Raw genomic sequence first — 14788 nt, forward strand, 5'->3', positions numbered from 1 at the left:
CGGTAGCTCGTCCTCACGCAGGCGACGGGACTCGGCGCGGCTACCAAGCGGCCAGGACCCCGGGAGGAGAAGGAGGCGGTGGAGGAGGAGCGGGCCGCGGCAGCCGGCGCCGCTGCCATGGTCCCGCTGCTCGCGCGCCGTGCCCTCCTCGCCGCCGCCCTGGGCCCCGCCGGCCGCCGCCGGCTCCCCCGTCACCATGGTAACCGCCGCCTCCTTCCCCCCTCCCCGGAGCCGCCAGCCGCCCCGCTGAACCCCGACCCCTTCTCTGCTCTCCCCGCAGCTCCGGCAGCGGCGCGGCCCTCCTCGGGCGCGGGGGGCCAGCCGGAGGCCGAGGGAGGCAGCCGCGCCACTGCCATGCTGCGGCACCTGCTTCTCAAGCTGCGGGCCACCGGCCCGGTGACGGTGGCCGAGTACATGCGGGAGGCGCTCACCAACCCCGGCCAGGTGCGGGCGGGGCCGGGCCGGGGGCTCCTCGCCGCCGGGGCGTGCTGCCGGGCCGGTGGAACCGCGGGCCGAGGGTGCTGTGCCTGAGCGCCCGGAGCCCGTAGTGTGGCAGCCGGCCGGGAAGCGGCCCCGCCGTGCCGTTCACCGGGCCCGGCCGTCCCCCCTCTCCCCTGCAGGGTTACTACACGCGCCGCGGCGGCATCGGCGAAGGCGGGGATTTCGTCACCTCACCTGAAATAAGTCAGGTATTTGGAGAGGTAACGCACAGTTCCGTACGTCTTAGAGAACTGCTCTTCATTCTTAAGTTACCGTTAAGTTGTTTTGGGGGAGGAAGGGGTGTTTCGTTTTTCTGGAAGACCGGGGAGTCCTTTCATGTGTTGCAGTCTGGGACGCTATCTGTGCTTATTAACACTTATTTTCCTATAGAATTTGTTTATAAGAAAAAACAGTCATGGTAGTTTACTAGTTTGAAAACTCTACTCAAAAATAATTTTCCGATTTTGGTCTGGTTCACTCTGTGTTGCCTATCATTTCCAGTGGTGAAGACTGCCTAAACACTGTTCTCAGTGACGCTTTGGTAAATGCATTGTCGTGACGAACAGCTGTTCAGAGGCAGTTGGGCAGTGACCAGCATTTAAGCCTTAAATCACTGTTCTTGCTCCAGCCAGAGAAAAGCCCCACACATTTACTGGTGGAGAGTTGCTTCTGCTGGACTGACAGCAAACAATTGCAATTTTAATACTTAAAGAGAAGAGGGCGAAGTTACGTATTGTAATGATTTTCAACAACTTTAAGATATGGAGAGAGAATATTGCATAATATCTTAGTTATTATCAGACGAAAGGCAGATACCACTTTCCACAAGATCTCAAGTTACACTGTAACTCTTCCTTTGTGTTGTTTCTCACTGCCAGCTAATTGGAATATGGTGTATTAGTGAATGGATAGCCACGGGCAAACCTAAAGCGTTCCAGCTGGTGGAACTGGGCCCAGGGAGGGGCACTCTTACTGATGATATATTACGGGTAGGTGTGAAAACTAATATTAATATTCTTTATTTCTGGCTTTATTCCATGGCTACTCTGAAATCTGAAGGAATGATGTTTTGCTATCAGGGTTTAACCTTCCCTAGTAACCAAATCATTTCACTCAGGATTAGCAGCTTAGACTCTAATTAAAATATATTAAAATATATATATTAAAATATATGCACGTTTCTGAGGCCAGGTCTCTCAGTTGAAAGCAGAACATGGGCCAGTGCGTGCACACCGTGCAGACGTGCCTGGAATCTTTCAAACACTACTTGATAGAAGGGGAGGGCAGGAATATTCCATTATAAATTATTTCTGTATAGGAAAGCATTAACCAAACTGAAATCCATTTAGGATGGTGCTGCTGTGGACGGAGGCCTCAGTGCAAGCAATAGGAGGAAGAGGGGAGGACAATAATACAGGGGTGAAGTTGTGTTGGTTCCTTTGGGGATTTCAGGGACTTACTTCTTCTGAGTTAACCCCTTCTGTTCTATCATGCTTGCATGGCTATTAATTAAAATACTACTGATTCAGAAATAAATCATTAATGGGATTTAGTACCTCAGAACAACTTTTATTCTGTTAATATGTTAATGAAAAAGAACTCTAATAACCACACTGAGATTGTAGGATATTGAGCACTTTTTGTTTATGGTGTCTGGGAAAATTGAACCATTTTTCTCTTAATGCTAAACCCTCTGTAGGTATTAGAGGAGCTACTCACTCTCAGGCTATTACTATTCTAAATTAGCATTTCATGTTGTCCTTGCAATATATAATGTGTGCTGTATTTTGCCAACTTTATTAGAAGCATAGCAGCTTTTATTAAAACTGATGGAAAAATTCCCACTTCCTTCTGGAGGAGCAAAATGCAGTCTCTTTCATTGAGACTATTTTGTTAAATGAAAGCCAATTAAATCTTTTATCTGGAATATAAATAATGAGATTAAAGGTTAATTCTTAAACCTTTAATGTATACAGCACATGACTGTGCCTAATAGAATTCATCTGCCTTTATAGGTCTTCAACCAGCTTGCCTCTTTACTTTGTAAATGTGATGTCTCTGTTCATCTGGTTGAAGTGAGTCCCAAACTCAGCGAGATACAAGCACTGATGCTGACAGGCGGGAAGGTGCAGTCAAACCCCCAGGACAAGTCTGCTTACATGAAAGGCATTAGCAAGACTGGAATTCCCATTTTCTGGTACAGAGACATTCAAGATGTGCCACCAGGTAAGGAGCTTTAAGGTCCTGTTACAGGTTTTTCCTCCATTTGCTGCTTTTGTTAACAGAGGACCTCTCTGCTAGCCTTCATAATGGGTAGAAAAGCAGTTAGTATACATATTAGCTCCTACTTCTTGCATGAGTTTGAGGCAGGATCTTGACTCATTCTCATAACTGGTACTTACTCGGACTACCTTCATTTTGGGATAGCTATCCAATTTCATATATTTTGACTTTTTCTTTTCATGGGAAACCATTTACTGGCTTTGCCTGAATCTCCTTTCATGAGATACCAATCTAAAATTCATAGAATGGAAGCTATAGCTAGCTGTAGAAATGTTATCTCTGATGTATCCAAGCTGGAAGTAGTGATAGCTATTTCATGACCACATTAACTAGTTTAATTCATAAAAACATTTTTGTTTTCAACTGGAAGCTGCTATGGAAGCATTAATAATTTAATGCATTCTTTTTTACCTTCCCACAGGTTACAGCTTTTACTTAGCACATGAGTTTTTTGATGCCCTGCCAATACATAAGTTTCAGGTATAGCAAGAAGATTATTTTAATTGTGACCATCTGCTTAAGGGACTTTTCTCCCTGAAGAATAGAATTATGGTGCCAAACCAGACACATGCATTGTTTATGGTGATAAAATGGTTCTAACTGAACTTGGACAAATACGACATAATTCAACTGGTAACTGTAAAATTAATAATTGCTCTTGAATGGAAAAACCTGTAGAAAGCTGAAGGTTTCTTTTTGCTTAGATAAGTCTCAAGTTTTATCTTCTTATGCTACATTAATAAGTTTTTAATTTCAATGTTATTTTATGTACCACTACTAACAAAGACAATGCTTTAAAAGGCTTTCATTTGAATGATAATGAGAATAGCAAAATAAAGTCTAGTTAGGATTCAGAAGAAACTTTCAACTTCAATTTGACAATTAGTTTATGAAAATCACTGGTAGAATAAATTATTTTATTTTGATAAGTTAAACATTGCACTGCAATAGAAGAGGCAACATTTTTCTCAACAGCATCCTTCATTCCTTTCAAGTATAATTAGACCTGTATTTGTTGACCCTGCAGACCAGTCTCTGCCACAGACTTTTTCCAGGGCAGTTATTGGAATTAAATAGGAATGAATAATTGTTGTTAATAGCATATAATGTTCCTAAAACTTTTGTGAAAATGCTTGACACATCAGTTCAATTCAAAAGCCAAGATACTGTCTGTACCCGCTAGAGCATAAAATGAGTACTCTGGGTTCATTCAACAGAGAACAGAGAAAGGCTGGCGTGAAGTGCTGGTTGATATAGATCCAGAAGTTCCTGACCAGCTGCGGTTTGTCCTGTCACCATCCAGTACCCCCGCAACAGAGAACTTTATTCAGGTAAGGTTATGCCTACTAGAGTTTGTATGTGCATATTTACTGACTCTTTCAAGTACATTTACTGCTTCTCAGTTACTTTGACAGCAAGAGGAGGGCTCTTAATCTATAAATGAGTAAATACAGCTTACCCTTTTCATTCTGCAAAACTTCCACAAGCATTTAATTTTGTATGCTGTGAAAATATAGCATAAAAATTAACACGTACATCAAACCTTGCAAAATCAGAGCTTAAACAGACAAAATACTTCAGAGAACAAAGTGAGGCAGCAAGTGACAAGGGAGAGTTCTGTGTTGTATGTGTCACATCACTATCTCGACAGTGGCCCTGCCTAAGCCAGGCTCTCAACCTGCTGTGTATGTACTCAGTGCAGCTGGGTATTTCTGTGCTATACTGACCTTTAGGATTTTTATTTTTCTAAAGTTTACTGGATTCTTAAAGTTACAAAATGAAGTAGTTGAGATTAAAACCAACTACAAATTTTCACACAGAAGGGCCTTTTTGAAGGGTGTGCATAGCTGAAGAGCCATTTTCATTCTTTCAGTACCACAATAATGCAGTTTAACCTGATGCAAGTATTCTTACTCGTTACAAAAATGTTCCTTTCGGTTGACTGTAGATTATAGAAGACATGACTGAAATCCAGCACTTAGAAAACACTAATTGAAAATGATGGTTAGCAAGAACGAGCTCAAACTCTATGTAGCCTGGCCTTCTGTGCCCCAATGAAGTGATGACAATCCCAAGACGTCAAGTGTGAAGAACTCTTGCCCTGTACTTATTTGCTAATACAGGTGTTTTGTTCTTTGAACTCTGCACTAGCCTGAAGAAATGAGAGATCATGTGGAAGTGTGTCCTGAGGCTGGTGTCACCATTCAGAGGCTTGCCTGTCGTATAGAAAAGGATGGTGGGGCTGCACTGGTTGCTGATTATGGTCACGATGGAACCAAAACTGACACTTTCCGGGTAAGTCATTTACCCTGAAATAAGAAGCCAAAATACTCTTATATTTGCCACTTGGATCATTAAGTTCTTATAAGAGAAAAGTCTTGGGTGGACACAATAGCAAAAACTGCATTATGCTGCAATCATAAAACTGACTAATTGAGTTCTTATTTAATCAGTAGCCATACAGGTTTCTGTCAGATGGAAAGGATAATCTGAGCCCTTGCTACATTTATCTCAAATTTTCAGAGTATAATTTGCTATTCTCACCACTCACATGCACAACTTAGTCTTTGCTAGCCCCAGCTATGGTAGCTAGGAGTACAGCTGAGTACAATCTTCCAATCTAATTTTTCAGGGTTTCCGGAATCACAAACATCACGATGTGCTGAGAGCTCCAGGTACAGCAGACCTGACAGCAGATGTTGATTTCAGCTATCTTCGAAAGATGACAGAGGGAAGAACAGCCACATTAGGCCCCATAAAACAGCGGGAGTTTTTAAAAAACATGGGCATTGACCTCCGATTGCAGGTATGATAGTGTTTACAGGTACATAAACTCTCCTAATCCACTATCAGTTCTCTTAAGCAGCAAGACAGCTTTTATAAAAATCTGATTTTAAAAGAAAGCTGTTCAAAAGAACATGTAGATGTGAGATCAGAGAGTTGCTTCTCCCAGATCTAAGTTACTCTGGATCCCTCAAAGTAAACTGATATTATATTTAGGAGTATTTAATGCAAAACTTTGCTACATACATCAGTGTATGAGCTCCAACCAGGAATCTCACCAGTTCTACTGAACATCATGGCACTGTTACATTAGTGTAAGTGACAAGGATGCAACAAGAGACTGCAGGTATGAGGGAATGTATAGGAAAGCAGGAAGGGCTATAAACCTACATTATTTTTTTTAGGTGCTCTTGCAGAATTCACGTGACACAGCAACTCAGGAGCAGTTACTTCACAGCTATGATATGCTGATGAATCCCAAGAAGATGGGGGACTGTTTTAATTTTTTTGCCCTGCTGCCTCACCACAGACTTGTATGTCCTGACAAGAAACATAAGCTGGAATCAAAGTCTCCCTTACCACCCGTTGCTGGATTTGATGACCTCTTACTGAAGTGATTTCAAATCTATAGCAAAGTGTCTGATAATACTAGCTTTTGATTGCAACTTATTAAATAAAAAAATCAAAGTAAAAGGAATAGAGTCCCGCATGTTTTGCAATAATGTAATCAGCATATAGCTACATATGCAGTAAGGTAAGAACTAAATATTAATCTTTGAACTGAAAGCACATGAAATGTGACATTACTTCTCCAGGCAATTTTCTCACACCAATCTACGCTTCAGAGCCTAGCCACATTTTGGTAGGGAGTGCTATTTCAGAGTAAATCTAGTGCAGCACACCAAACCTATTGACTGACTTACGCAGTATGTGTAGAAATAAAACACTGCACATACAGAAACCAGCGTACACAGAGCAGAGAATCACAGAATCACAGAATCAGTACGGTTGGAAAAGACCTGTAAGATCATCGAGTCCAACCTGGAGTGAACTATGTTTCAGCGGTCTTTCTTACAAGAGAGCTGAGTGTAAAACACTAAGGGAATCAAGTTAAAACTTGCCAGTAACAAACCAATGTGCTAAGGAGACTTTCAGGGTACTCAGCTTTGATAGTTGCTTAAAACACAAGATGCCTTGACATTTTTGAAGATATTTTTATAAAGAGAATGGTTACAGGAACGATGCAAAAAGAGTTACTAGTTCCAAAGCACCTGCTAGCAGGGTGTATCTATGTATCCTTGGTTGTGGATCTGTTGTTAAAGAAACGTTTACTTCTAAGAACATGTCATAGGAGAGATAATTCATATAAATAGAAAGAACAAGTCTGATAGGGAAATAAATTTTATTTTCAAGCTTATCAGAGGATATTTACAAACAATGGGATGTATAAAAATATAAAAGTACTTGACAGTGTCCTTTTGAGGCTATAAATTTTACATGAGCTCTTTTCTAGCATCATCATAGCACTACTTGAATGAATGCAACAATTCATCTAGAGGTAAGGATATGAAACACTGTAACCTACTGCTGTCAAAGTTTGCAGTAAAGGTAGAAAAAAGGGAATAAAAAAACCTCAGCTATTTTTACTACTCTGAAGAAAGTTTACTCCTAATGTATGTCTGATTTTTTGGTTCCTCAACTATTAGCTGCTTGTGGCTTCTATTGTCTGGCCCCGTAAGTCTGCATATATTGTCAGGCAATCTCCTCCAAAGGCCAGTAGCATTATTTTTTTTTAATACAACTTGAAGAATAAATAGCTCACATAATATTTTAGAGCAGAGCAGACTTCATGGGGAGAGACATCAGCCAGGCCTTCTACTTCATTGTTGTCCCCTCCTTCCTCTATTTCTGTCGTGCTTTTTCAAGTGACCGAGCTGGCTTTTTTCCTCCCTTAAAACAAAACAAACAAAAAAAACCAAACCCACAGGAAAAGCTGAAGTGACAGCTCAAGTATAAAATCTGAAGTTTAAAACCAGACTGTATCTACATTATTACAGTTAGGATGGAAGATAGCAATGGCTTCACTGAAATTTGGTCACTTGAGCAATGGAAGTTGGAAAAAAAAAGCGCACTGCTTCCCTTGCCAAGCCTGGGCAAATACTAGACTACCAACTTCGCAGATGAAAAATAGTGCCTCTCTGAAGAATCAGTCCTGAAACTCTACCTTAACAGGATAGCAAGGTTAAGGGACAAATTCTGCCCCTTCTGAATTCCTTTGCACTGCCTTGACAGCATAGAAGGGGGAGGATGACCCCCGGTGTAGGAGGGGCAGGGACTGCCATCAGGCAAGTCCCCTGCACAAACCTGAGAAAAACACGTGCTAGGAGAGAGGACGCATGGTGGTCAGAAGGGCTGAAATGCTCTGCCCACTGCTGGCTGTAGGAAACTACCGTACAGATTGCACCAGCATTTTGTACAACGTTTGGTATATCCTAACAGGGAAGCCAGAGTTCAGCCTTTACCAACTTAAGACACCTACAAAATTCAGTGGCAGTTAAATTAAAGGCAATGGGAAAAGAAAAGGTGGGTTAAAGACCCAAACCTACTGGTGGGTACATACTTCTGCAACTGCCACTGACTTTACTGCCAGGTCACTGTCATTGCAAGCAGCTGCCAGCCCTGAAATAACCTTGTAAAATTTTATGTATATGTAACAACTTAGAAAAAGTCTGCTCACCTGCTTCCTTACCTGAATAACAACAGTAGAAAAAAAAAAATACTTATCTACACACACAAAAAAATCTTTGTAGAATAGAGAGGAGATACCCCAAAGCCTCTCACTGACTTTGCAGTTCAAGCCTGTATCAGTATTTTAAGAAGTATTTCAAACCAAGCTCCAGTTAAACAGCTTGGCACATCAGGGATATGTACAGCTATTCAGCACCTTCCACCAGCACAATGCTGTTATCCCACACAAAAGGAAAGATTTAACCTTTTCCATTTTTTAAAATAGGACCAAAAACCCCTCTTCCATTTGCATTTAGCATTCATGGCCTCAAACGTCTTTGAAATACCATGAACTTTAACAGTTACACTGTCCTCTGGGGGAAATCACTTCCAAAGAACATTGTCGCTTCCTCTCTACTGTGCCACAAATCTGGTAAGTGGTTGGGAATCCATCAACGGAGGCATCTGCATAAAAAACTGAATTAGGAGTTGGTTTTGGTCTCTTCATTCAGCTCAAACAACAATGATGAGCACAGTAAAGAGGACAGGAGGGGCTGCAGGTTAAGGTCAGAAGGCAAAGCCCTTTCTCCTACAATCCAGCTGCCCTGGCAGAAGCAACAGGTGGTTTGATATCCACTGTTACTCCTAGGTTTTGAGCAGAGTTAAGATACAAGCTAGCAGGCTACAAACTACTCCTGATGTAAGTCCAGGTAACCGTAAAAAAATTAGAAAAACTTCAGAAAAATTTAAAAGTCTAATTACTCAAAACAACAGAAGAAAGCTGCATGTATTTTTCCCTATTCTTCCACATCCTTCTGCTAGAAGCTGTTTTTCCAGAGTGAAAGGATATGCTACATCAAGTCTTGTGTGCTCTCTGTGCATTACTTGTGTAGTTTTAAGGTAAAATGCCTTTGGTGTGTATCAATGACATGTGCCAGCCTTGCATAGCAACATACTGTTGTGGCTTATTGCTCTGTCTTAACAGACAAAATAAAGGACTAGCACAGCTTTGATTGTCATCTCTTTAGATTGTCAGCCAGCATTTCAAGAGGAATGTAAGAAGTTATGGGGTTTTCTTTTTTCTGGGATTCTGAAAAAAGTTCAGTTAGGGCAAAGACACACATAATTAACTGTCTTAACAGCAGCAAATTATTCCTTCATCTATGAAGCTGTATTTAACCTAAACCACCACGTTTTGCTATTAGCCAAGGTATTCTGCACTGGTTTCTCTTTATAGTCTCTTTTCACCATGCACAGTTTAGGAAACGGGAGATGGATCTAAGTAACAGAAAACAGTCCTCTATGGCCTAGTAAATAGGGATTAGAAAACCATTACAAAATTCTTATTGTGTAGGCTATGAAAAAAAACCCCAACAAACCCAACCTTGAAAAACACACTAACTATTCAACCTGTACACACTACACCTCAGTAATGGCTTTGTAGCCACACAGCTTGGTGAAATGTTACCCAGCGGGGCTTATCCCACTGTCCAGTAACTACTCATAGTTAAAGTCAGAGATGGAGAAAAGCTTGTCAGACGACAGTCTATTCCCATGTCAATGCAGGATCCTCTGGGGCTTTGTACACTGAACTATGTGTACAGCATTCAGAAAGAGCAACAGCTGTTCCAAAACTTATCTTCAGTTTCTGTCTGGAGTGTCCTTCTTTGCTGCAATTTAGCATAATGAATAAATCAAGGGTCTTCTTCCATGTCATCTGGATTAGGAGCCATAATAAAATGCTGGGGGTACTCAAGGTTGTGTTCATAAGCATGTTCTTTCCAGCGTGCATCATCACTCTCATGGGTAATGTAACGCTCTCCAATGCGTGTTTCAAATTCTCTGAGGTCAAGCCAAGTCTGATAATCCTAAGGAGTAAAAGAGATTTAAGGAAGCAGTTTAAGAAACGGCAGCATTACATTCCCACAGATAAATTCTGCAGTTTGTCTCTACTTTTAGTATAAATAGCCATGATATTATCAACAAGATCTGTTAAAAAAAAAATCATCAACATCAAAACAAAACACACACACCCCAAAATATACCAACAGTGTGTCCACAAAGAATAGTTCAAAATTAAATAGGCTAGTATCTAAGGTTGTAATACTGCAAATTATGAAAACTTTTTGTAACAGGACAGCTACGTTAGCTTTATTACAAAATTAATTGTATATATACATGAACTTATACTAATTCCAATATTGTTTGTACTCAAAATTAATTGGATTTTCCCCTTAAAGTCTTTTAAGTTATGTGTATGCATGGATATGTGCAGACAGTACTGTGAAACCATTGTGAAAGGAACCCACATCAAACAAGTGGATAAATTCCATTTCAAACAATTCTCTTCTAAAACAACTACAAGTTACAGCACACACCAGCTTGTGTGTCCACTTCAGCACTGAACAAAGTTTGTCTCAATACTGATTACAGTGGGGCTCCATACACTCATCACTGCCCACACTCAGGAGAGCTGCCAGAAGAGTAAAACTCTGTGTTGGTGTCAGACAGAATGTAAGGGGCGGGAGAGACAGCAAGACAAAATTTTCCTTGAGGAAAGAAGCCATTAACAGATGGGTAGAATCCTGGAGCGCATAAAAAGTAAAGCTAAAACCAGAAATATTCAAGCCTCCATGAATGCTTGTTAACAGACTTCGATAGTAGCACTTTTAACAAGCCTCTGAAGGATTTAATCCAAAAAATATCATTATTCACCCATTATAAACATAGTGAAAAAGGCAGATGAGTTTACCTGTAACCACGGATGACTAAGGGATTTGTCAACACTGAAACGTTTTCTCATCTTCACTTGAAGCAAATTGTTTATTAAATCAATGGCTGACAAAGAAGACCAGAACAAAAATGATATTGTTTAAATACTAATCACCTCTATCATAATTCATAACGTGGCAGTGTAAGTGCATTTTTTTATATGTGTGTGTATATCCCACTGAACTCTTAAATTTAATCAAGCTCTGGAATTTTATATTTAGATTTGCTTACGTTAAGTGAGGCTACAAAATAGGTATGGAGTAAGCCTCCCCCTCACCTTTAATGGAAACACTGAAAGGTTTACTATATTACTCTTTAATCTTTTTCGCTACTGATTTTAGTGATTTTCAGAAGTGTCTAAATAACTTGAGCATAATCCTGTGTTCCAAAATTATGTAGGTACTTCCACTATTGTATACTTCTGTATACGTCCTTCCATATCTACCTGTGTGTTAATCATACATACGTTACTAATAAAAAAGCTGGCACCGGAGAGCTCTAGACCAACCTCGTAAACTTCTACATTGTTCAGACCTGACATTTAGATCCAGGGGTTTTTTTCACAAAACTAGAATTCCAGATTCAACTTTGAACCATTTCTGTAATTACAGTTTAGATAAAGTATGTTTTGAGATCGGCATTCATCAAATACTCACACATGATTTAACTTTTCATTGGGAATTTTGGGAAGTTTCAGGTTATTCATCCCACTCCTCATGCATGCAATTAATTTTTCTTGCTAAATCTATTGGCTCCTCCTGCCCTGAAAATTATCTAAAACATTATATTTGACAATTTGTCTGTCACAAATATATGCCAGCTCATATTTATTCATTTTGGCATCATCTACTAAACTCAAACTATCAACAATTCTCACACTCCTATCTGAATGAACCTTGAGGTCTAAGCATTTGAATGTGTTCTCTACATATAAAGGCATTCTAATAGAGAAAATTAATAGAGAAAACTAATTTCTTTACCTTCACTAGAAATTTCCTTCCAAGGATTTGGTGGGTACATAAACGCTGCATTTTGAATTTGATCATTTATATCCTCATCTTCATTAAATGGGAATGTACCACTAAGGCTCACATAGACAATAACTCCTACTGACCACATGTCTAGAGAGCGGTTGTAACCTTTACTCCTGAGCACTTCAGGGGCAAGATAAGCAGGTGTCCCCACCACAGAGCGCCTGAAAGATTTTTCACCGATGATACGTGCAAAGCCAAAATCACACAGCTTCACCTGCAAAAGGAATATATTTTAAACTGAGAAATCTCTGCTTGATCTCCAAAGCATGCTACTGTCCAAGACCAGAGTGGTACTTGATACTGTTTTCAACATCATTTAAACATTGTATGCATTAAAATGGAAACAAAACATTACCTAAGCCAGTCAGTTAACGTTTTAGGTTATTGGTTTTGCAGACTGTGGATCAACCATGCTTCAGACTGAGCCCTGAACTGGCCTTGCACAGATTCAGGTCTGAGGCAGTCTGTGTAGTACATTGCCACAAGTGTGCAAGTAAGGACAAAAAACTTGATCCCAAACTCAGCTCATTTTCAGAGGCAAATCCACACCCTCACAAGGCACATAACCAAAATTTAAAAAGCACATGAATCCCAGCCAGACCACATTCCTCTTAATCATATTCCCGAAGCTGGAGGCTTCAGCTACACAGAAATCAAACAATGAATTTTAGCTATAACTCAGACCCAGCCAGCTCTGGACAGAACAGTCCAATAATCAGCCAGGTAAAAAGCAGCAACAGCTGCTGCCTGCACTGATGCTCAGATCTTCATGGTTCTGGGATGGTTCCTTAACTTGAACACAGCAGACACTTGTACAGAAAAAAGCATCCAGATCAAGTCCAACACTAACCCCAAGTTAATAAGCCCTCCTCAGGGTATAAGAAAGAGCAGTGCACTAAAGGCATACAAGTAACTCTCCAGAAGTCCACTCCACTTTGCATTAATGTCACAGGACCGGAAGCAATTCCCTGATGCTGCCCTAGCAGATTTTAATTTCTGTATATCCTCAACAAAATCCATACTATCCAAGGTAATCTAAGGTAATAGCTGACTGGGGTAAGTGTTAACAGTACATAAATACTAGTATCACTGAACAGCATTTCTCTTACAAAAATTCACTATTTAATTTATATTACAATGCAGTATCACACACACTGATGATGAAGATCCCCGAGCAAGACCAGTGACAAATGAGCCAGTCCCTTTTCACATCTTATAAGCAAGGCAGACAAGAGCAAGGAGGAGAGGGAGATGTACAACAAGGAAGAATTTGTTTCCCAGGGTCAAACAGCACTGGAACAGAAATGAGGACTGGTCTTGAAGCTTCTAGTCTCATGCCTTTTCCACTGGACTATTCTCACTAATCCAGAAAACCAATTTCCATGCACTCTTCACAAGCATAAAAATAGATGCCGTCTACACAGACTTTTGCTAAGTGTTGGCAGTAGTTGTGCTTCTCAGGCTCCTTGGAATGAAGAATGCTGGTGCACAGCATTGTTGTGAGACATGATCCATGTCTGAGGGGAAAGAAACTGAAACAGATCATTGAGCATAAAGCTAGGCTAAGAGTTGGAAGCAAAATAAAGACAACTATAATACATGTTCAAGTACTTCTAGACTAAGCCAGTTGAACAATCCAATAGGAGGTCACATTTAAGCTGCAATGCCTGTATTTCTTAAAAAAAAGAACAATGAAAAGTGATGAAAGAATTATTTTTTAATCTTCACTCACTTGAGGGAATGGCTCTGCTGATGCTAGCAGTACATTTTCCGGTTTTAAATCACAGTGCACAATATTCTTGAAGTGTAAATTCCTCAAAGCAACAAGTATCTACAAAAAGGAAAGAACATTTTCAGAACTATTCAAGTGGATCAAAAGTATCAAAAGCCACACACACTAAGCAATACAGTAATTTGTATCAACACAGCCTTCAGGAATTAACACATCTATACTGTGCGAGTACTATTTTTTTTCCAGCCTATCAATACTTGAAACTGATGGGTTTGATTTTCCTTTTTTTCTTTTTTTCCCCTCCTCCCTCTCTGTCTTTTTGAATGCTTACTGTTTTGACATGCATCTTTGGATGTCCATAATGTTATGTCTTGGGAAAGAAGGGCAAAAAAATTAACATAATTAACATTCAAAATTATTTTCATGTTTATTCAACTTTCATTAGATATGCAGCCCACTGTGCTGTCTCTTTTACATAACAGTACAGGAAACCCCTTCTCACTTAATTACAAATGACAAATCTAGCCTTTCCTCTCAAAGATGAGAGACTGAATGCCAACCTGAGTGACCATGAACTTAGTTATTCGTTCTGGAAGTCGACTTTTCTCACTGGAAAGAATCATCTCTAGCATATCCCCATGCAGCTTTTCCATCACAACAAAGACCCGTTCTGGGGTTTCAAACATACATTCCAGGTTCACAATCCCAGGGTGGTGCAAATTCTAAAATAAAGTAGTATAGGTACATCACTAAAATAAACCAGTATACAATATCCCGAATTACACAAAAACATTGTACTTCAAATCAGAAAGCTGTTAAGTGGAGAGTTAGAGATGAAAAAACAGAAAGTCTGTGGCAAGAAACTAGCTTGAAACATAAACGTCAACCCATGAAACATGTCAATTATCACTACTAAGACTCGCTTGTTTTAACACAAATTATCCGTAATGATTAATTTTACACTTGATACACTCAG

At 40.1% G+C, this 14788-nt stretch overlaps 2 protein-coding genes across 4 annotated transcripts in view; one reads left to right on the forward strand and one right to left on the reverse strand.

Annotated features, from left to right (window-relative positions):
- The first annotated feature begins 117 nt into the window (after nucleotides 1–117).
- Nucleotides 118–6388, forward strand: NDUFAF7 (NADH:ubiquinone oxidoreductase complex assembly factor 7). Of its 2 annotated transcripts, XM_059835247.1 has the most exons (10): nucleotides 118–199; nucleotides 281–444; nucleotides 621–701; nucleotides 1359–1469; nucleotides 2496–2706; nucleotides 3185–3243; nucleotides 3981–4094; nucleotides 4915–5058; nucleotides 5396–5569; nucleotides 5952–6388. In XM_059835247.1, exons 1-10 carry the CDS (start codon nucleotides 118–120, stop codon nucleotides 6162–6164), a joined length of 1353 nt encoding a protein of 450 aa, XP_059691230.1. In that variant the 3' UTR covers nucleotides 6165–6388. The 2 variants fall into 2 exon arrangements, with proteins under 2 accessions (XP_059691230.1, XP_059691231.1); XM_059835248.1 differs by lacking the exon at nucleotides 118–199 and having other exon boundaries at nucleotides 385–444; nucleotides 621–689.
- Nucleotides 6389–6952: 564 nt separating this feature from the next.
- Nucleotides 6953–14788, reverse strand: part of PRKD3 (protein kinase D3) — a 44292-nt gene continuing 36456 nt past the window's right edge. For both annotated transcript variants that reach the window (XM_059830787.1, XM_009813919.2), the window contains exons 14-18: nucleotides 14373–14534; nucleotides 13813–13911; nucleotides 12027–12294; nucleotides 11027–11112; nucleotides 6953–10142 (exon numbers count right to left, since the gene is read on the reverse strand). In XM_059830787.1, the coding sequence (XP_059686770.1) occupies nucleotides 9969–10142; nucleotides 11027–11112; nucleotides 12027–12294; nucleotides 13813–13911; nucleotides 14373–14534 (789 nt within the window). In that variant the 3' untranslated portion in view covers nucleotides 6953–9968. The remainder of the gene's footprint in view (nucleotides 10143–11026; nucleotides 11113–12026; nucleotides 12295–13812; nucleotides 13912–14372; nucleotides 14535–14788) is intronic.

The sequence above is a fragment of the Gavia stellata genome, chromosome 2 (genome assembly GCF_030936135.1).
Source record: "Gavia stellata isolate bGavSte3 chromosome 2, bGavSte3.hap2, whole genome shotgun sequence".
Lineage (NCBI taxonomy): Eukaryota > Metazoa > Chordata > Aves > Gaviiformes > Gaviidae > Gavia > Gavia stellata.

Bases quoted from the DNA above. Each gene is read 5' to 3' on its own strand.
- NDUFAF7 (XM_059835247.1), top strand. From the start codon at position 118: ATGGTCCCGCTGCTCGCGCGCCGTGCCCTCCTCGCCGCCGCCCTGGGC. The intron at 3,244-3,980 runs GTATAGCAAGAA...TTCATTCAACAG, and splicing joins TGCCAATACATAAGTTTCAG to AGAACAGAGAAAGGCTGGCG. The intron at 5,059-5,395 runs GTAAGTCATTTA...CTAATTTTTCAG, and splicing joins CCAAAACTGACACTTTCCGG to GGTTTCCGGAATCACAAACA.